We start from the raw sequence: 22621 nt of genomic DNA on the forward strand, positions 1-22621 counted from the left end.
CAGACTATCAGTGATATTTAGGAAAATACTACAGGGCAGCTGATGGTGACTAGGACAACTGTGAGATTCCAACGTGCCTACTATGAAGGGAGCTGAGACATCATTGTCCTATGTACAGTGTTTCTTGTATCTTGTATCTTCTTCAATAAATGTCTCTTTTTCATATTACATGGCTGGATACCTTCTGGATAGATGTATAGAGATATTCAGTGAATGCTTGAATGAGTGTGTTTTATTAGCAGTTGCAAATAGTTTGATATTAATAGAGTATGGGATATGTTTGGATAGCCCAGTAAATAATATTAAAAAGGTAGACAGGAGTCTTTATGACCTATGAAGGCCTTTGTGGACCATGATAATGAGTGTGGACTTTATACCACAGTTACGGAAGGATCACTTAAAGTCAGATTTGTGATTTTTAAAGATCATTTTGGCAGCCTGGTGGAGAAGAGGACTGAAGGAGATAAGTATGAAAACAGACAGTTGAAGGGTTCATTGTAATATGAACTTCAGACATTTGCTAGGGGACTGGTTTTGTAGAGAAAAATTCAAGGTGTTGGGAGATAGGTTGTTTAGGGATTGATGACGTGGGGGATGTGAGGGTGAAGGAAAGCAAGCGGTGAAGGATAACTGACAGATTTTTGGCTGAATGATTGAGAATTTGATGTCTGGTGATTTTAAGTTTAGGGGTCATTAGAACATGTAATTTAGTAGGATTGAAGTGCCTTAATACCAGTTTTCTGAGATGACCTTAAACTGCAAGCAGTCTTTCGGCAATATTAAAAACAAAAGGGAATATCTTAAAACTTAATTTTTGACCATTTCAGTTTGAAATTTGATCAGAAGAGCAAATGTACTCTGATTGGACAGTTAAAGGAGAGTGTGTGTGTCCATATAAACTTCAGCTATTATATATCAACACTGGCTTATGCACAATGTCTGCAGGAGACAGAAAGCAGGCAACAGAGCCATGGGGGCTTCTGAACAGACAACAGCAGTTTTAATGGTGGAGTAGTTTGTAAAAACCTGATTATTCTCTGTAAGACTCCCCCCTCAGTTTTATTGAGATATAATCAGCATGTAATTTTGTATTAAAGTGTACAACATAATGGTTTAATAATATGCATATTTTGTAAGATAGATTAAGGGCTTCCCACTTTGTATTTGAAAGGCTACATTGAATTTTGAAGAGTAAATAAATGCATTGGAATTAGTGTCAATAATGAGACAAAGATTTAGTTCATTTTTTAGCAGTGGAAATCTGATGATCCATTAATTTTCTTTAAAAAATCACAATTTGAGATAAAATTAGACTTTTTTGGATAAAAGGAATAAATGGGTGAGATTATTGAAAAATATCTGAATAGCAAGTGTAAACTTTCAGTAATTCTTTTTTTTAATATATTTATTGATTATGCTATTACAGTTGTCCCATTTGCCCCCCCTTACTCCACTACATCCTGCCCACACCCTCCCTCCCACATTCCCCCCCTATAGTTCATGTCCATGGGTCATACTTATAAGTTCTTTGGCTTCTACATTTCCTACACTATTCTTATCCTCCCCCTGTCTATTTTCTACCTATCATCTATGCTACTTATTCTCTGTACCTTCCCCCCCTCCCCCTCCCACTCCCCTGTTGATAACCCTCCATGTGATCTCCATTTCTGTGGTTCTGTTCCTGTTCTAGTTGTTTGCCTAGTTTGCTCTTATTTTTGTTTTAGGTGTGGTCGTTAATAACTGTGAGTGTGCTGTCATTTTTACTGTTCCTATTTTTGATCTTCTTTTTCTTAGGTAACTCCCTTTAACATTTCATAGAATAAGGGCTTGGTGATGATGAACTTCTTTAACTTGACCTTATCTGAGAAGCACTTTATCTTCCCTTCCATTCTAAATGAGAGCTTTGCTGGATAGAGCAATCTTGGATGTAGGTCCTTGCCTTTCATGACTTGGAATACTTCTTGCCAGCCCCTTCTTGCCTGTAAGGTCTCTTTGGAGAAATCAGCTGACAGTCTTATGGGAACCCCTTTGTAGGTAACTGTGTCCTTTTCTCTTGCTGCTTCTAAGATTCTCTCCTTCTATTTCATCTTGGCTAATGGAATTATGATGTGCCTTGGTGTGTTCCTCCTTAGGTCCAGCTTCTTTGGGACTCTCTGAGCTTCCTGGACTTCCTGGAAGTCTATTTCCTTTGCCAGATGAGGGGAGTTCTCCTTCATTATTTGTTCAAATAAGTTTTCAATTTTTTGTTCTTCCTCTTCTTCTGGCACCCCTATAATTCAAATGTTGGAACGTTTCAAGATGTCCTGGAGGTTCCTAAGCCTCTCCTCATTTTTCCGAATTCTTGTTTCTTCATTCTTTTCTGGTTGGATGTTTCTTTCTTCCTTCTGGTCCACACCGTTGATTTGAGTCCCAGTTTCCTTCGCATCACTATGGGTTCCCTGTACATTTTCCTTTCTTTCTCTTAGCATAGGCTTCATTTTTTCATGTGGTTTTCGAACAAATTCAACTAATTCTGTGAGCGTCTTGATAACCAGTGTTTTGAACTCTGCATCCGATAGGTTGGCTGTCTCTTCCTCGCCTTAGCTGTATTTTTTCTGGAGCTTTGAAGTGTTCTGTCATTTGGGCCTTTTTTTTTTTTTTTTTTTTTTTTTGTCTTGATGCGGCTGTTACTTTAAGGGGTGGAGCCTTAGGTGTTCTCCAGGGCAGGGTAATGCTGGTTGCTGTGCTGTGACGCTGTACGTGGGGGAGGGGCTGAGAGGGAGCAATGGCGCCCGCTCCACCGGATTTCAGTCACTCCCTCCACTACCCACAATCAAATTGGGCCCCTCTGGTGCTGGTTCCCGAGTGGGTGGGCTTGTGCACACTCTAGGCCCCTGTGGGTCTCTCCAACGACCTCTCCCGTGAGGCTGGGAGTCTCTCCTGCTGCTGCCCCAACCCTCACGGGTGTTTTCAATCGGAGGTTTGAGGCTTTATTTCCCCCCCCTCGCTGGAGCCCTGGGTTGTACCGTTTGCTTTGCTCCCTGCTGTTTGTCCAGTTTATCTATGCGGGAATGTGGGGCTGCGGGGTGCCACCCGACACTGCCTGCCCCGTTCTCTGCCACTCTCAGTCTGGCCCTCTCGCCTATCTGCGCGAATGTGGGGCTGCAGGGTCTGCCAGTGGTCAGACTGCCTGCCCCTGTCGTCCCACACTCCACCAGTCTCGGTCCAGCCACAACAACGGGAGTCCTCTCCATCCTTCTCCGCCCTGGCTGCCCGTCTCCGCCCTTCCTACCGGTCTGGATGAATGTTTATTTTTTATTTCCTTGGTGTCGGACTTCCTTGCCGTTGGATTTTCTGTCAGTTCTGGTTGTGTGAGGAGGCGCAGTGTGTCTACCTACACCGCCATCTTGGTTCTCCTAATTAAATTCTTTATGGAAAAAGAATGTATAACATCAGTGGAATAGAATATCCCCCCCTCCAAAGAGCCAATTATAGATAGGAAATGAATGTATTATAATGGAAGTTTCATAGATCATTTGAGAGAGGGCGGATTATTTAGTAAATGGTACTACAATAGAATATCTGCTTTGTGGTTTGATTTTAAAAAGTCAGTTTAGCCCTTACATTGTATATCTGAACAAATTCCAATTGGATAAAAATATAAAAAAATAAAACCTTAGTAAAACAAAAAGAAAATAATCTTAAATCTTTATCATGAATATCATAACTTGATAGACTTTCAAAACTTGTTTGTTAGTCTTGTCATTTTAAAATTATTTTATGTAAAAAACATAGAACTATATATCAGAAACAATACTAATCATATCCATAAAAATACCATAAATATAAACTCTTAATCCACATAAATATGCTAGTAGATGGGTATTTGTTAGAAAGCATGAAAGTGTGACCAAGGGATAATATCTTTATTATACGAAGAGCACATACAAATTTTTGGTAAAACTGTAAGAGCCAATTTAAATAAGTCAGCCAATGACATCATGGCACAGTGCTCAAGAGGAAACGTAGCAAAATCTAACATGGAAAAATCTATTTCCTTACTAGTAAAAAAAAAAAAATTAAATAAAATTTAATGGCATTTTCACACATTAGACATTTAAGAAACTTTTTAAAAAAGTGACCATATTGTAGTATCTGTATCTAGTGATAATTTAAGCTGTTAACAGCTTTTTGTCTCTCCAGCTGTAATAAAGTATAATTGACATATAAAATTGTGAGATATTTAGAGTACACATCTTGGTGGCTTGATACGCATACGTACACATTGTGAAAGGATTCCCTCATCTAGTTAATTTACACACGCATCACCTAACATTTACCTTTTTGGGGGGAGAGTGAGAACATTTTAAGTTCTCAACAAATTTTTTTTTTATAAGAGTTTATTTAGAAAGTTTGATCACTAATAGCAGGAGGTAGAAGTGAATGTAGAAGAAATGGATTCAGGAAACAAGTTACGGAGGCAAAAGAGAAAAGCAGTTCTCAGCAGATTTTAATTACACAATACAGTGTTATCTACTGTAGTCACCATGTTTTACATTCTATCCTCAGCCCTTATTTATCTTATAGGTGAATGCTTGTGCAGCAGGTCCTTGAAGAAAGTTATTCAACATTGTTTAGCTGTAATGTGCATGAGATGCTGTAGGAACTTTACTCTTGTTTATGTCAATTAGCATATTACATGTCATTTTGCTTAAAGTCATAGAACCTACTCACATTGTTAGGTGAGGACTCACCCTCACTCTAACCCTTCACCCACCTCTCCCTAGAGAGAGTTATGAAGTACATAAAATAAGAGACCACATGCTGTAGAAATATAGCTATATCACATGACTCTCTTGGACATCAGTAGAGATTTTTGCTTCTGCATTCTTCCTGTGGAAGTCACCTCAGGGGTAATAATATCTACATTTTGGTGCCTCGTGTACTATAAAATATGTAATAAATGGATTATTGGCTTTTATGTAATAAACCAGTCTCCTCTTAGTCTATAATTTAAATGTGTGGGCATGTGTTTATTTTAAAATAACAGGTTGTTTGTTACAGAATTGAGGTTAGTTTGTGTGACTTAGTATCTCCTATGTTCTAAGCAAAATGGTGAATACATAGAAGGAGGCATATCAAGTTGTTAACAGTGGGGATATTTTGGGGCATGAGATTACTAGGATCTCTTATTTCTATGAGAATATAGTTGTAATGAAAATAGATTTAAAATCTGACAGAGGACAAAAATGCTTAATTCAGAATTTGATTTTCATGTAAATTACCAGGTGTTATAAATTGTTAGAGCTTTGTTTTTTGGGTTATAGGAAATTATAGGTTAGTTACAATTTATACCATTTATTTTCTTAGCAATAATTGCATTGCCCTTGAGTTTTTTTTTAAAGACTTTTATTTATTTTTAGAGAGAGGAGAAGGGAAGAAGAAAGAGATGAAGAGAAACATCAGTGTGTGGTTGCCTCTTGCACATGCCCAACTGGGGACCTGGCCTGCAATCCATGCATGTGCCCTGACTGGGAATCAAACCAGTGACCCTTTGGTTTGCAGTCCAGTGCTCAATTCACTGAGCTACACCATCCAGGGCTTTACTTGAGTTTTGGAAATTAACATGGCATGTTAACAGTCATACTGGTTAAATATAAAATAGAGTAGCACATTTAAGAAAATTATAAAAATAATTTCAATTTTGATGAGCTCAATACATTAATATTAGGAAATTAAGTGAAATTACCTAAAAAATGATCATAAACTAGTGCTATCATTGTCTTAAGTTTTTGTATTTTATCAAGAATACATTTTAGCCAAGCTTATACAACCTAGTATTGAGTATCTTGGTTTTTGTTAATGTGTAGTTGCATTTTATTTTATTTTAGCTTCTTATGACTTCCTAAAATTCTTTTACTTTTCAAGGAAAGCAAGTCTTGCTCTGATTCGAAAAATGATCCATTTTTGCTCTGAAGCGTTGTTAAAAGAAGTTTGTGATTCCGATGTTGGTCACAATTTGCCTACAGTACTTGTGGAAATCACTGCAACTGTCCTTGATCAAGAGGTGAGCTTTTATCTTTTTTTAAGCTCCTGTAGATTCCCTTTAGGTAATGTCAGTAAAATGATTTAACTTTCATCCCAATTTCAGTAAGTCATTTTTTCTGTGTAAATTATTGCATTTGTGTACTCCAGGCAACTAAACTTATTTTTATAATTTTTTCTAATATCCTTTTTTTCCTCCAGGATGATGATGATGGCCACTTGTTGGCTTTGCAGATCATAAGGGATTTAGTAGATAAAGGGGGTGATATTTTCTTGGATCAGCTAGCCAGACTTGGTGTAATTAGCAAAGTGTCAACTTTGGCTGGTCCTTCCTCAGATGATGAGAATGAAGAGGAATCAAAACCGGAAAAAGTAAGTGATCTTAATTGCAGTGGTATCAGGAGTTTGTTCGAGGAAACCTAGTTCCAGTTTACAGTGGGTTTTGACAAAATAATGGCAATGTGAAATAGTACTGTATTTTCAAAAATCTGGTTAATTTAAAATATATTATTGATAATATTTAAAACTTAGAGGAAAGTTGCAAATAAGGAATTAGAGTATCTTCTATTCATATTCACTGGTTATTGACGTTTTGTCCATTTGTTTTATCATTTTCAGACATTCGTGTGTGTGTGTGTGTGCATTTAAAAAATATTTGACAGAAGCTTGATATATAGTGCCCTTTTACACCTAAAAACTTCACCAAAAAAAACAGGATATTCTCTTATTATAGTATAATTATCAAAACCAGGAAATGTAATATTTATATAAAACTGTATCTAATCCAGACATAACAGTTCAAATTTGCTATTGTCCTTAATAGCATTTTTTCTTTCTGGTCTAGGATCCAATACAAGAGAACATAGTCACATTTAGTTACAATGTTCCTGAAAACCTGCAAGAGATTCTCAGCTTTTCTTTTTCTTTCATAGCCTTGGCATTTTTGAAGAGGACAGACCACTTAGTTTGGATAGTGGCCTCACTTTGCATATGTGCCATGTTTCTGCATGATTAGATTCAGGTTATGGGTTTCTAGCAGGCAGACTGTAAGGAGGTGATGCTACGTCTTTCTCATTGCTATATGTGCCTTCTCGCTGGCCCATGATGTCTTGTTGCTGTCTTGCTGATGATGTTAATTGGGATCACTTGGTTATGTTGGCCTCTGCCAGATTTCTCTGTTATAAAGTCACTCTTTTTTTCTTTTGTAATTGATTAAGTAATTTGTGGGGAGATAATTTGAGACTATGTAAATATGCTGTTCCTCATTAAACCTTTAGCGATTGGGTTCAGTATTCATTGATAATTCTTGCCTTAGATTACAAATTTAAAATATACCTTATCTGTCTTTATTGATTGCCAACAATGATTTAGTCCTAACATTTAATGAATGCTTATTATATATTAGTGACAGGATAGTGATATATTTTTTAAAGACTTCATTTATTTATTTTTAGAGATAGGGGAGGAGAGGGGAGGGAGAAAGGGAGAGAAGTATTGTGTGCTGGAGAAATAGTGGTCAGTTGCCTCCTGCACGCCCCCAACCAGGGACATGGCCCACAACCCAGGCATGTGCCCTGACTTGGAATTGAACCAGCAACCTTTTAGTTTGTGGGATGATGCCCAACCTACCCAGCTACACCAGTCAGGGCAAATAGTGATATTTTTGAGATGATATTGGGTTATGGTTTGGAACTGTAGGCTCCTGAGAGGGTGAGAGAGAGAGAGAGAGAGAGAGAGAGAGAGAGAGAGAGAGAGAGAGAGAATGAATCTGTGTGTGTTTGTGTTTCCTAAATTTAACAAAAAACAATAAACCAGGTGATGTTGGTGTTTATGCCCCTGGAATTCTTGCACTCAGGAAGTAGGTTACACATCCCAGCAGTCTTCGTAGAAGTTAATAGCCAGATTCTAACATTTACATGGAAATGCAAGGGACTTAGAGTAGCCAAAGATACCTTGAAAAGTGTCCAAGTTGAAGGACATACATCAGCAGATTTCAAATCTTATAAAGCTGTTGAAATCAAGAAAGTGTGGTAGTAGTGTAAGACAGGCTAGTGACACTCATTCAGGGGTGGGAAGAAGAAAGTTTACAAGTATTCATATGGAAAATAATTCAATAATTAATAAATAATACTACAAGAATAAACTTTCACATACAACTGTAAACCTACTTTTGCCTACTTCTGTGTTTATGGTCAATTATTTTCAGCCAAAATGCTGAGATAATTCAATCAGGAAAGGATGATTTATTTTTAAAAAATGCTTGAATGGGGGCTGGGTGAAATAGGTGAAAGGATTAAGCAAAAAAACCCCAAAACACCCACAAAACAAAAAATTAGTAGACACAGACAACAGTATGGTGATTGCCAGAGGGAAAGGGGGCGGTCAAGGTAGAAGAGGGTAAAGGGGGGATGAATGTGATGGAAGGAGACTTGACTTATGGTGGTGAACACACAACACAATGTATAGATGATGTGTTAAGGAATTGTACACTTGAAATCTTTATAATTTTATTAAACAATGTCACCCTAATAAATTCAATAAAAATTTAAAAAATGCTTGCAGAAGTGGAAAGCAAATGCAAAAAAATGAAATCTTGACCCTTATCATATATACCATATACAAACATTAATAGGAAATAAACCATAGACTGAAATGTATGGGCTAACATTGTAAAACTTATAAAGGAAAAAGAAGATCTTAGCGACCTTGAGCTTCACAAGATTTCTTAGATAGAACATTAAAAGGTTATACTAGAAAGAACCAAAAGTCAATGAATTGTACTACAGTACAATTAAACTTTTGCTCTTCAAAGTATATTGTTTAGAAAAGAAAAAGGCATACCATAAAGTTCTCTTAGACTTTTTTTTTGGTATGAAAATATTTTAATTTGGCTTTCATTTCAGTGAGTGTTTTCAGTGCCAAAGGACTCTTGGATTATCATTTTCCAGAACATTAGAGATACTCCATTGTTACCTGATATGCATAGTCCCTACAGAAAAGTTTGCTATAATTCCCATCTCAGTTCCTTTGTATATAACTGACCCTTTTCATTGTCTGGCTTTTTAAAGATTTCATCACTGTTATTTTAGCAATTTGAGTGATAGTTTGCTGTGTTAGGTCTGTGTGTGCGCACATGCACATGTGGGCAGCCATCCCTGCTCAGGATTGTTTCTTTCTCTTGATCTGTGGGCTTATGATATTTGTCAAATTTGGAAACTTTTCAACTATTGTACAAGGATTTTCCACTCTGGGTTTTTGGAATGCAAGTATCTGATCAACTTACATGCTGTCTGGGAATTGTTCAGCTTACACTTTTTCACTTGCACTTTGTTCAGCCTTATACATGAGTGGTCTGTTACTCAGTAGATACTTACGGTGACACTTTTCAGATTTCTGGAGGTCTTTATTGCTTGACTCCCTCACCCTGAACTTAGTCTTCACACACTCCATTTGCCTTAGTCTCTTCAAACACAGATCTCTATTTCCTCAACTCAGATTGTTGAATATTCTGTTCCCTCTTCTTAAGACCTTAGTGAGGAAATTGTGCCCGGACCTAAGGAGATTACCATGTTTGTTTCCATTTCCCAGGGAATCACAGCCCTGTGTTATTCAGTGTTTGAAAACACTTTCATATATTTTGTCTAGTTTTTATTATTTACAGTGGGTGGGCAACACTTGGTCCTTGGTAATATTTCATGGCCTGGGGCATAAGTACTTACATTCAAAGAAATTATTTATATTTTATAATCTTATTTTAGTGTTATAAGCTACTTCAGAAAAAAATGACATAAAATATTTATTTTTTAAAAGTTTAAGTCCTCATAAAGTATAAAAGTACTTTACCCATATATGATGCACCTGTAAAATTTATATATATTTATGATGAATATTCTCAGTATTTAAATGTCAGCAAAATAAAAATGTTTTACGCTACCAGGTTAGAAAACAGTATTTACCAGTTTATTTTTTTTAAATACTCTAATTAAAAGATTTTTATGATCATAGGAATAATCCAGTATATTTGATTCACTTGGCTAAGGGTGGGGCCCTACAATTTATTCTTTGGAACTTCTCTGGTGATTCTGCTTAGTTTAGATACCATTTACCTAATCTAAACATCTATTTTTTATAAATAATCAATTAGGCCCAGAGAGGTGGAATAGACGTAATCCATTGGTCTTTACCACTACACTGGGAAATATTATAACATAGGTCATTATTTATATAAATTTCTTAACATTTTTAGGAATTATTTGTAAGATTTAGTAATAGGGAATTAGTTGAATCAGAATACATATTAAACTATAGGCAACTGAATATTATTTTCAGGGTGTTTTTAATTCTAAATTTGATTCATGTTTGTGTTTTAAAAATACTTATGAATATTTGGAGTAGAAATTATTTTTCACATTTCATTGAAATTTTACACATTTAGGAAGATGAACCCCAGGAAGATGCTAAAGAATTGCAGCAAGGTAAACCATATCATTGGAGAGACTGGTCAATCATTAGGGGAAGGGATTGCTTATATATATGGAGTGATGCAGCAGCCTTGGAATTATCTAATGGCAGTAATGGATGGTTCAGATTTATCTTGGATGGAAAACTTGCCACCATGTACTCAAGTGGTAGTCCTGAAGGTGGATCAGATAGTTCAGGTAATATTTTGTTTCTATTAAAGTGTTTTACTAGCTTCTGTAATTTGGGTAATTTGTTTTTCTGTTTATATTTTGCTGTCATTGTCATAGAAATAGCATATCCTTGTGATAATAGAGCTAGCTTCTTTAATATCAGCAGAGGTAAATTGAATCATGAAAGCATTTCATAAGTGCCTTTTAATCGAATGAGAAAAAGTAGTACTGTATCTACTTTTATCTCTCCAGTCTTTTAGTTAAAGCTGCCTTTGTCTGATAGTGATGAATTATACTGATGTGATGCTGTCTCAAGGTATAACTCTTCCCAAAAGCTTTATACCTTAAAAAATTGTGGCTGTAGGATTGCTTTTATGCCTGAACCTAAATTTATCAAACCAGTTAGGGTATACCAAAGAAACAAACTCTGCTAATTAAGTTTTTTAAAAATAAAATTGACATTCCATGGGTAGTTTCTGTTGGGAAAAAAAAAAGGAATATTTGAAAAGAGTGAGGTTTTAAAGCAATCATTTTTGTCTTTATAGAAAGCAGAAGTGAATTCTTAGAGAAGTTACAAAGAGCTAGAGGCCAAGTAAAGCCATCTACTTCAAGTCAACCTATACTGTCAGCACCAGGACCCACTAAACTCACTGTGGGGAATTGGTCACTAACATGTTTGAAAGAGGGAGAAATTGCAATTCACAACTCCGATGGTCAGCAAGCAACAATATTGAAAGAAGATTTACCTGGCTTTGTATTTGAATCTAATAGAGGAACCAAACATTCATTTACTGCAGAAACGTCTCTGGGTAAGTATGTAGGTAATGTAAGTTTAGCAGATAATAATAAATGAATATGTTAAATTGTAATAATAAATGTTTTCTGAAATGTTCTTTTTTAAAAAATAAGGTTCAGAATTTGTGACTGGCTGGACTGGCAAAAGAGGCAGAAAACTGAAATCTAAGTTAGAAAAAACAAAGCAAAAGGTAAAGTTTTGGGTTTTGCTGTTTTTTTTTTTTTTAACTGTTATACTGACATGTTAAGGTTTCAATGATAGATTCTAAGCATTTAAAAAACTGAGCCATATAACAAAGCTGCTCTAATCTAACATAGCTTTAGTTTTCTTTTTTCTGTGCTCATGGTTTTATTTTCCACAATGTATATACATTTACCACAGTGTATATACATTTACCGTACTTAAAATTTTTCTACAGTAGACTGTTGAATGACGGGGGGGATTGGACGCTGGCCCCTTGTGCAGTCAAAAATTTGTACACAACTTAAAAAAAAATTATTTATTTTTATAGGGGGAGGGAGAGAGAAAGAGAGGGAGAGAAACATTGATATGTGACTGGTTACCAACTGGGGCAGCCCAGACATGTGCTCTGACTCGAAATTGAACCAGCGACCTTTTGGTTTACAGGATGATGCCCAACCCACTGGGCCACGTCAGTCAGGACAGTCTGCATGTAACTTCTGACTCCCTCGAAACTCAGTCGTCCCTTCGTATCTGTGGGGGATTGGTTTTAGGACCCAGGATGCTTAAGTCACTTACATGATGTGAAGTAGAACAATGCATACTGTTAGGTGTTGGCATCAGCAGATTCCCAACTGTGCATTGAAAATACTGTTTTCCATCTGCACGTGGTTGGATCTGTATGTAAAACACCTGAGGTGCCCTGGCTGGTGTGACTCAGTGGATTGAGCGCTAGCCTGTGAACCGAAAGGTCACCAGTTCAGTTCCCAATCAGGGCACATGCCTGGGTTGCAGGCCAGGTCCCCAGTTGGGGGCATGTGAGAGGCAACTGATTGATGATTCTCTCCCTCTCTTCTCCTCTCTCTAAAAATAAATAAGTAGAATCTAAAAAAAAAACAAAATTTTTTTTTTACAGGTTATTAAATTTGGTTTAAATGAAGTAAGTTCCGTTTTGGTATATAAATACAAAGTTTGAATAATCAAATTAAAATGATGAGTTCTTTTTTTGGCACTGCTAAAATCTAGAGTAGTTTTTTCAACCTTTAGAACCTTTTGACATGGGAATAGAAGTTAAACCATTTGTTAATGGCACAAACATCTTAATTATAAAAGTTGCAAGTGTGTGTATGGGAAGATTTGGTAAAATTATTAATTGTAGTGAAAATTTGTTACTTTAATTTTGATAGGTACGAACTATGGCTCGCGATTTATACGATGATCACTTTAAAGCTGTTGAGAGCATGCCTCGTGGAGTGGTGGTAACACTGAGAAACATAGCAACTCAGTTAGAGTCATCTTGGGAACTTCATACAACTAGACAAGTATGTTAGCCTCTGGATTTTATGACACGCAGTGATTTTGGTTAATTTTTCCCCTTTATTCATTGTATTAATGGATATTGGTTATTAAGGGTAAGCAAATTATACCCATGAGCTAAATTTGTTCTGTCACCTATTTTTGTATGACTTTGTGAGGTTGGGATGATTTTTGTATTTTTAAATGGTTGAAAACAAAAGAATAGGAGAACCAAGATGGCGGCATAGGTAGACACACTGTGCCTCCTGGCACAACCAGAACTGACAGAAAATCGAACGGCAGGGAAGTCCGACACCAAGTAGATAAAAAATAAACATTCATCCAGACCGGTAGGAGGGGCGGAGATGGGCACCGCGGCAGAGATGGGCACCCGGACAGACAGGACTCATGTGGCCGTGGCGGGACCAAGACTGGCGGACTGTGGGACGAACGGGGCAGGCAGTATGACCAGTAGCAGACCCCGCGGCCCCACATTCGAGCACAGAGAAACCAAGAGGGCCGGACTCAGACGGGCAGAGAACGGGGCAGGTAGAGCGGAGGGTAGCACCCCACGGCCCCACACGCGCACAGATAAACCGGGATGAACGGCAGGGAGCGAAGTGGCCGGCATAACCCAGGGTTCCAGTGCGGGGAAATAAAGCCTCAGACCTCTGATTGAAACACCCGTGGGGGTTGGGGCGGCAGCGGGAGAGACTCCCAGCCTCACAGGAGAGTTCGTTGGAAAGACCCACAGGGGCCTAGAGTGTGCACAAGCCCACCCACTCGGGAGCCATCACCAGAGGGGCCCAATTTGATTGTGGGTAGCAGAGGGAGTGACTGAAAACCGGCAGAGTGGAGCGGGGACCATTACTCCCTCTCGGCCCCTCCCCCACGTACAACGTCACAGCGCAGTGACCAGCGTTATCCCGCCCAGGGGAACACCTAAGGCTCCGCCCCTTTAAGTAACAGACGCTCCAAGACAAAAAAAAAAAAATGGCCCAAATGACAGAACACTTCAAATCTCCAGAAATAATTCAACTAAGCAGCGAACAGATAGCCAACCTATCAGATGCACAGTTCAAAACATTGGTAATCAAGAAGCTCACAGAATTGGTTGAATTTGGTTGAAAACTAGATGAAAAAATGAAGGCTATGCTAAGAGAAAGAAAGGAAAATGTACAGGGAACCAATAGTGAGGCAGAGGAAACTGGGACTCAAATCAATGGTGTGGACCAGAAGGAAGAAAGAAACATCCAACCAGAAAAGAATGAAGAAACAAGAATTTGGAAAAATGAGGAGAGGCTTAGGAACCTCCAGGACATCTTGAAACGTTCTAACATCTGAATTATAGGGGTGCCAGAAGGAGAAGAGGAAGAACATAACATTGAAAACTTATTTGAACAAATAATGAAGGAGAACTTCTCCAGTCTGGCAAAGGAAACAGACTTCCAGGAAGTCCAGGAAGCTCAGAGAGTCCCAAAGAAGCTGGACACAAGGAGGAACACACCAAGACACATCATAATTCCATTAGCCAAGATGAAAGAGAAGGAGAGAATCTTAGAAGCAGCAAGAGAAAAGGACACAGTTACCTACAAAGGGGTTCCCATAAGACTGTCAGCTGATTTCTCCAAAGAGACCTTACAGGCAAGAAGGTCTGGCAAGAAGTATTCCAAGTCATGAAAGACAAGGACCTACATCCAAGATTGCTCTATCCAGCAAAAATATCATTTAGAATGGAAGGGAAGATAAAGTGCTTCTCAGATAAGGTCAAGTTAAAGGAGTTATCAACACCAATCCATTATTATATGAAATGTTAAAGGGACTTATCTAAGAAAAAGAAGATCAAAAATATAAACAGTAAAAATGATAGCAAACTCACAGTTATTAACAACCACACCTAAAACCAAAACAAAAGCAAACTAAGCAAACAACTAGAACAGGAACAGAACCACAGAAATGGAGATCACGTGGAGGGTTATCAATAGGGGAGTGGGAGGGGGAGAGAAGGGGGAAAGGTACAGAGAATAAGTAGCATAAATGATAGGTGGAAAATAGACAGAGGTAGGGTAAGAATAGTGTAGGAAATGTAGAAGCCAAAGAACTTACTATGGGGGGGGAAATGTGGGAGGGAGGGGGTGGGCAGGATGGAGTGGAGTGAGGGGGCGGAAATGGGACAACTGTAATAGCATTATCAATAAATATATTAAAAAAATAGACAAAATCCAAAAAAAAAAAGAAAGAAAACGAAAGAATAATGATCCTGATACATGAGAACTATATAAGAATGTAATGACAGTATCCATAAGCAGTTTTATTGCTCACACTATGCTTATTCACTTATATATAGGGTGGCTAATGGTAGATTTACAACTGTAATACAAATAAATGCAATAATTAATAATCAATATACAAGAATAAATTCTGTTTCATGTACTCAACAACTGTAAACCAGGTTTTACCTACCCCTGTGTTGTCTGACTGCTTGGGTAGCTACAACAGCTGAGTTGATGGAGTGCATATGGCCTGTAGAAGCTGAAATATTTGCTATCAGCCCTAAACAAAAAAGTTTGCTGACTCTGGTTAGAAAAAATTTGCATTAATTATTTGAACTTCCTAATCTTATTTAATATCTAGCTTATTTTCATGGTAATATTCTGAGAAGTATAAAGCCCTTTTATTTTTTTGATTGTATTAATTTTTTTTTCTTTTAGTGTATTGAGAGTGAAAACACTTGGAGAGATTTAATGAAGACAGCTTTAGAAAATCTAATTGTACTTTTGAAGGATGAAAACACAATTTCACCGTATGAAATGTGCAGTAGTGGCTTGGTGCAAGCACTTCTTACTGTTCTAAACAATGTAAGTTTATGAAGTAGTACAGAATGAAGTCTATAGTTTTAAAAATCATTTGGAGCTACCCTTTTGGCAGAATAATATTTACTTTGTTTTGGCAAATATTAAAAGCTGAGTAATAAATATTAATATTTATAAATTTTCCAGCCTCTATTTTAAGTTGCATTATTAATTTGAGCCAATTGAATTAAATAGTTGAGTTTATTTAAATGTTTGTATTATCCCATTATTTGTTCAAGATTTTGTTGAATAAAATACTTAACTTTAAGATTTAACATTATGCTCTAATTTCCTTATAAAAAATAGTCTTAAGACCTTAAATATCTATAAAGTTATTGTGATACAAATTTTCCATTATTTTAATGGAACATCATGTATATTTATTGTAACAAATTATAGAATTGTGGAAAGTGAAAGTTTTGTCTTTATTTTAGTTCTCTTGACTGTTTAAATTACTTGATCTTAACCATTGTATGTGGTGATACACTCTACAAAGATTAACTTCAATCAGTCTCATATCTTCTTTATTAATTTTAACATTTGCATTCATTTCCACTTAAAGTTGTATTGATATATCACATAATGTCACTTAGTAATGTCTCTGAAGTCATTGTTTTTATAAAAGCAGTTTTTTTCTAGTAGTAATTAAATAAGTAGTGTTATTAAAATGCAGAATATTCATCATAAATAATCTCAAATCATCTTGTGTACTATACTTTGAGACAAACTGATTTAACAGTGTAATTGCTCCTCTATTATAATATTGAAGAATGAAGAAAAAAAATCCATGTATTTGTTAGCTATGGTCTACTAGTCATATAGTAAAAAGAATTTTATTTTATTTATTTGTTTTTTAAAACATTTTATTCATTTATTTTTAGAGAGAGGGGAAGGGAGGGAGAATGAGAGGGAGAGAAACATCCATATGTGAGATGTACTTTAGTCAGTTGCCTCTTGCCCACCCTGAACTTAGGGACCTGGCCCGCAACCTAGGCATGTGCCCTGACTGAGAATTGAACCAGCAACCTTTCAGTTTTCAGGCCAGCACTCAATCCACTGAGCCACACCATCCAGGGCTACAAAGAATTTTAATGGAAAGAAAACAATGGTTTCAATTAGATTCTAATGATTATTTTATAAATATTAATACTCACTTTGTTGTACGTGTTTTTGATAATTTTAGTAACAGCCTTAAAAATTTTTTTGTACTTTCTCCTTTTTGTTTTCTTTAGAGCATGGATTTAGATGTGAAACAAGATTGTAGTCAACTGGTAGAAAGAATAAATGTTTTTAAAACAGCCTTTAGTGAAAATGAAGATGATGAAAGGTAAATGTCCACACTTCTTTTAATTTGGTATTTTCAGTGTTTTCGATATATTTACTTTAAAATGGATTCTAATAGTGTTTATACATAAAATAGGAAATTTATTCAATAAAGATGAAAGATTTTTAAAGCAAATTTAAGTTACAACTGGAAATCTGAACACTGATTAAATATTTGATGATATTAAGTATTATTGTTCATTACTTTTTAGGTGTGATAATGATACGGTTTTTGTATTTTAGGAATTCTTTTGTAGAAGTATATACTCAATATTTCTAGACAAAATGATATGTTCTCTGGCATTTTCTTCAGAATATATGGGAAGGAGAAAAATGGGTGGGGATGTGGATAGAAATTTATTGCTTATTAGTAGATAATAGTTGAAGCTGGGCGATGGGTTGATGAAGTTTCATTTTACTATTTTATTTACTATTGAATGTGAATTTTAAAAATAATTGAAATTCAAACTTACTAATTTTAAATACCATTTTAAGTGAGTACATATTTCACTTAATGGTTGTATAATTTAAACATTACTATATTAAAATTTTTAGTGCTTTGCAAATTATTTTAATATTAGAGAATATTTGTCTCAGTGCATACATCTTGTTTCATAAATTCCTTTAAGTGATGTTAATGAGTTAAAGGTGATAGATGATTTTTAAAGTTTTTCGATACAAATTGTCAGATTATTTTCCAGAAACATTTTACTAACGTTGCCTTGCCAACAAATACCATCATTTCCAAAACTTTTCTGTTTTATATATTCTTCTATATATGTCTTCTAAATACAATACATTTTTTTAAACTTTAAAAAACTAATATACTTGTACTTTGAATGCAGTGGATAAAAGTTTTCCAAGAAAAATGCAATATATATTTTTTGAAGATTTTTTTTTTTTATTTTTAGGCAGAGGGGAAGGAAGGAAGAATGGGAGGGAAACATCAATGTGTGGTTGCCTCACGTGTGCCACCTACTGGGGACCTGGCTTACAACCCAGGCATATGCCCTGACTGGGAATCAAACCAACGACCCTTTGGTTTGCAGGCTGGTGCTCAATCCACTGAGCCACACCAACCAGGGCAAAAAATGTAATATTCTTAAAGAAACCGAGTTATGAGAGTATCTTAGCTTACTCAGATATGGTGTAATTCAAAAATTAAACTTCATTTTGTACTCATAAGAAAGTAGAGATCTATATGAGGTTGGTCATTACCATTTCTATATGAACTTTTGCATGAAATTATCTAAAAAACTTTTTTTCACAGTCGACCAGCAGTTGCATTAATTCGAAAGTTAATAGCTGTACTAGAATCTATTGAACGTCTACCTCTCCATTTGTATGATACACCAGGATCTACATACAACCTCCAGGTAACCATGAAAAATGCAGTCACTACTATTGCTGAATGCCGTTAGGAGCAGTCTTATAGTTTTCTAAAAAACATAAACAAAAACTTTCATGTTGTGTTACATAACGATTCTGCTTAATCATTAAGGACTTTAACCCTAATGCCACTGGGCTGTTCTTTTTAATGATTCTCGAATATATTGGCACTTCAATTTTATTTTGTTTAATAATCAAATTGCTATAGATTTTCAGTAAAGTATTATAAGCAATATATAGTATTTGGTAGGCCATAAGTGGAAAAACAGATCTGTGGAAAAGTAGAAAAAAGGGTCCCTTTGTTCTAGAATTATGAGTTATGTCCCTTCGTCTTTGTTTGTCAGATATGTAAGCCTAATTTTTTCTTGCATTCTCTGTGTTACTGGCTAGAGCCTGATGGCCTTCCTTAGCTATTCCTACTGACCCTTTCAGACATCTGTCATTATCATAGGTGTTTATAAAAAGCCTCTTTCTCCCTAAATGTTATTTGGTTGATATTTGCATTCATTGGTTTAATTATTCTTTTGTTAGCAACTGTGATCCAGGTATGAACAGACAAAACAGATATTCTCACTATTAATATCTTCATCATATCTTCTATGGGTTACTTTAATTATTTCCCAGAAGGTCCTTTGGCCTTCGATCTTGCATTTGTCCACCCTATACTGCATTCCACTGCATGGGATAGTTTTGTTTTAAATACTGCCTTTAATAAGTGACCAAGAATCTATATTTGACAAAATAACGCCTACTCAAGGTAAAAACTTGCCATACCTCCGAGAACCCATTGATGTTGTGGGAGCCACGAGACACCCAGACTAGAGAGTTTGTTTCTCTAGAAAGTTACAGTGCAGTTAGTGCACTTCACATGGTGCATGTATTAAACAAGATGTTGAGGTCTGATTTATTTCATTTCAGACAGAATGATAGAGAGGAGCAAGGGGATTGTGTGGTCCATCCCCTTTATCTTTGATAAGTGAGTGAAGTAGAGATTAGTTTCAAAGATTGGAACTTCCTCCGCTTATACAGTTCTAGGAGCATCAACATCTTTGATTACCTACTTTCCATTTTAGGGGACCGCATGATACAAAGACAGGGAAGCTAGGAATGTGCCCTCTGGTAATTTTGGAGTCTAAAATGCTATCCAAATAGACATAAAAATATTTAACTATATGTCTATAGGAATTAGTTAAGATTTATACAGAAATGAAGCTACCTCACACTGCTAGCTTCCTACTTGTTGCTTACTAGAACTTAACTGGATTGGAAGCTATCTTGTGTTTTTAGAAGTTTAGGACCCTGGTCAGGTTGCTCATTTGGTTAGAGCAGAGGTCCCCAACCTTTTTGGCACTAGGGACCGGTTTTTCCAAGGACTGGGGTGTGGGGGTAACAAGAGGAGGAGCTCAGGCATGGGGAGCAGTTTGGGGAGCAGTCAGGAGGGGAAGCTAAGGCAAACTTCACTTGCTGGATACTGCTCACCTCCTGCTGTGGACTGGGTCTCGCGGGTCAGTGGGGTGGAGACAGGAGGCAGAGCTCAGGGGAGCTTCCCTTAGGGACTGGCACCTGTGACTGGCCCAGGGCTGGGGACCCCTGGGTTAGATTGTTGTCCCAATACATCAAGGTTGTGGGTTTGATCCCTGTCAGGGCACATGAAAAAATACACCAGGCTGTGGATACATAAATACATGGGACAACAAATTGGTGTTTCTTTCTCTCTCTTTCCTCCCCCTCCTTTCCCTCCCTCCCTGGTTCCCTCTCTACCCTCTCCTCTCTGTAAAATAAAAAAAGCTTATTGGCCATACATTATTTAATATATTCTAGTTTTAAAGGAATAAGATAATTAGTACTTTTCATAATTTAGCTGGAAAAATACAGGCTTTAAATTAGAGATATAATACTTCTCTTAAAGTGTTTTGTACCATGTAAATACTGAGTTGGCCCTAAAGTTCATTTGGTTTTTTCCATAAGATGGCTTTAGTAGTACATAGTTATTTTTAACTTCATGCAGAACAATTTTGTTAGATTGTATTGTGACAGCTGTCATATCAATCAATGCGCATTTAAAACAAAACAAAACAAAACAAACCACCAGCCCTGTCTGATGTGGCTCAGCGGATTGAGTGAACTGAAAATTCGCTGCTTTGGTTCCTGGTCAGGGCACATTGCCTGGGTTGCAGGCTGGGTCCCCAGTCGGAGTGTGCACGAGGCAACCAATTGATGTATCTCTCGCACATTGATGTTTCTCTCTCTCTCTCCCCCTTCCCCTAACTCTGAAAATAAATATATATTAAAAAAATAAAAATAAATTTAAAAAATCAAAATTGGTGAATTTTTGTATAGCCATTCTAATATTGGAGATGGAAGAAAATATGCAACATATTTGGCATATTATGCTTTATTATTTCAAGAAAGGTAAAAATGCAACTGCAATTTAAAAAAAAAGATTTGTGCAATGTATAGAGAAGGTGCTGTGACTGACTGAACATGTCAAAAGTGGTTTGTGAAGTTTTATACTGGAGATTGAGTTCTCACTGGACAACGCTCTGTGGTTGGGTAGACCATTGAAGTTGATAGCAATCAAACTGTGACTTTAATCAAGAATAGTCAGTGTTAATACACGCAGGAGAGAGGTGATATACAAAAAATATCCAAATCAATAAAGTTATTGATGGAAATGAAAAACGTGTCTATTATTTTATGGAAAACTAAACGGACTTTTTGGCTAACCCAGTATATTTGAAGTTGTTTAGAATTTTTATTATTTTTATTTTTTAAAAGATTAAAAAATTATTTTTAGAGAGAGGGGAAGGGAAAGAGGGAGAGAAGCATCAGTGTGCCAAGGGGACATCAAGAGACATCGAGATCGGTTGCCTCTCACTGCTCACAACCTGGGCCTGTGGCCTGACAGGGAATCAAACCAGTGACTTTTTGCTTTGTAAGACAACGCCCAACCCACCGAGCAACACCTGTCAGGGCTGTTTAGAAATTTTAAATAGTTGACTTTGTTTCTTTCTTGAAATCCAATATCACTTAATTCAGAGGACATTTATAAAAAAAAAATTTAATAGAAAAATAGTCATTGATCCTTTATAGTTATACTTTACAAATTTGAATTACTGTGTTCGTGTAAAAGCCCCTTTTTTACAATGGTAAGAAAATGCAAGGTATTTACTGAAGCATTTTGATCATTTCTGTGTAGATACTTACGAGAAGATTAAGGTTTCGGTTGGAGCGTGCCCCTGGTGAAACTGCATTGATAGACAGGACTGGCAGGATGTTGAAGATGGAACCCTTAGCCACAGTTGAATCTTTGGAACAGTACCTCTTAAAAATGGTGAGCTCTGCATAGGCACGGTGAAATAACCAGTCTCTGCTGTGGTTTAACCATTTGGAAAAGTAATTTGGGAAGTATGCATCCAGAGTTATAGTTTGATCTAGTAATTCCATTTTTGGAATTTATTTTAAGAAAATAATCTTTATACATTATAAATGGTTTCTTGATAAAGATGTTCATTAAAAGTATTTGCAGTGTTGAAATAGTGAACAAAACCTTAATGCTAATTAAAAAAGGAGTATCAAATTGATAAGTATTTTCATTAATTGAATAATACTATGTAACTATTAAGATGTGTAAAACCTGATAAGAGAAAAATGTTTTTGTGTCATATAATCAAGACTTTGTTTTATTGTAGCTGTTGAAATAATAGACTAAATAAATAATGGTATTATTAGTGGGGTACTTCAATTGTGAAAATTTCTATTTTTGTTTTTATTTTCCCAAATATTATTTAGTTAGTATTTATTATATTCCAAACACATTAAAGGGATAAGAAAAGGGTGGGAAATGTGTTTTACAGGAGCATTATTAAAGTGTCTTTTGTATTTTCTTTGGTTTAGGTAGCAAAGCAGTGGTATGATTTTGACCGATCTTCATTTGTTTTTGTTCGAAAATTAAGAGAAGGCCAAAATTTTGTATTTCGGCACCAGCATGATTTTGATGAAAATGGAGTCATTTACTGGATTGGGACGAATGCCAAGTAAGTCATTTTATTTAATGTAGAGTGAAAACACTGACCTTGAAAAATAATTCTAGGTAGTAGAATAAAACTTGAGTATCCTGTAGTTGAAGG

General features: G+C 36.2%; 1 protein-coding gene across 5 annotated transcripts in view; it reads left to right on the forward strand.

Moving 5' to 3' along the window:
- HECTD1 (HECT domain E3 ubiquitin protein ligase 1) overlaps positions 1-22621 on the forward strand; it is a 91968-nt gene that overhangs the window by 38452 nt on the left and 30895 nt on the right. For all 5 annotated transcript variants that reach the window (XM_045188246.3, XM_024551345.4, XM_024551346.4 and 2 more), the window contains exons 11-21: positions 5908-6046; positions 6226-6396; positions 10460-10682; positions 11201-11464; positions 11565-11641; positions 12819-12953; positions 15639-15785; positions 17012-17106; positions 18373-18478; positions 21691-21825; positions 22389-22528. In XM_045188246.3, the coding sequence (XP_045044181.1) occupies positions 5908-6046; positions 6226-6396; positions 10460-10682; positions 11201-11464; positions 11565-11641; positions 12819-12953; positions 15639-15785; positions 17012-17106; positions 18373-18478; positions 21691-21825; positions 22389-22528 (1632 nt within the window). The remainder of the gene's footprint in view (positions 1-5907; positions 6047-6225; positions 6397-10459; positions 10683-11200; positions 11465-11564; positions 11642-12818; positions 12954-15638; positions 15786-17011; positions 17107-18372; positions 18479-21690; positions 21826-22388; positions 22529-22621) is intronic.

This window comes from Desmodus rotundus, chromosome 7 (assembly GCF_022682495.2).
Source record: "Desmodus rotundus isolate HL8 chromosome 7, HLdesRot8A.1, whole genome shotgun sequence".
Taxonomy (NCBI): Eukaryota; Metazoa; Chordata; class Mammalia; order Chiroptera; family Phyllostomidae; genus Desmodus; species Desmodus rotundus.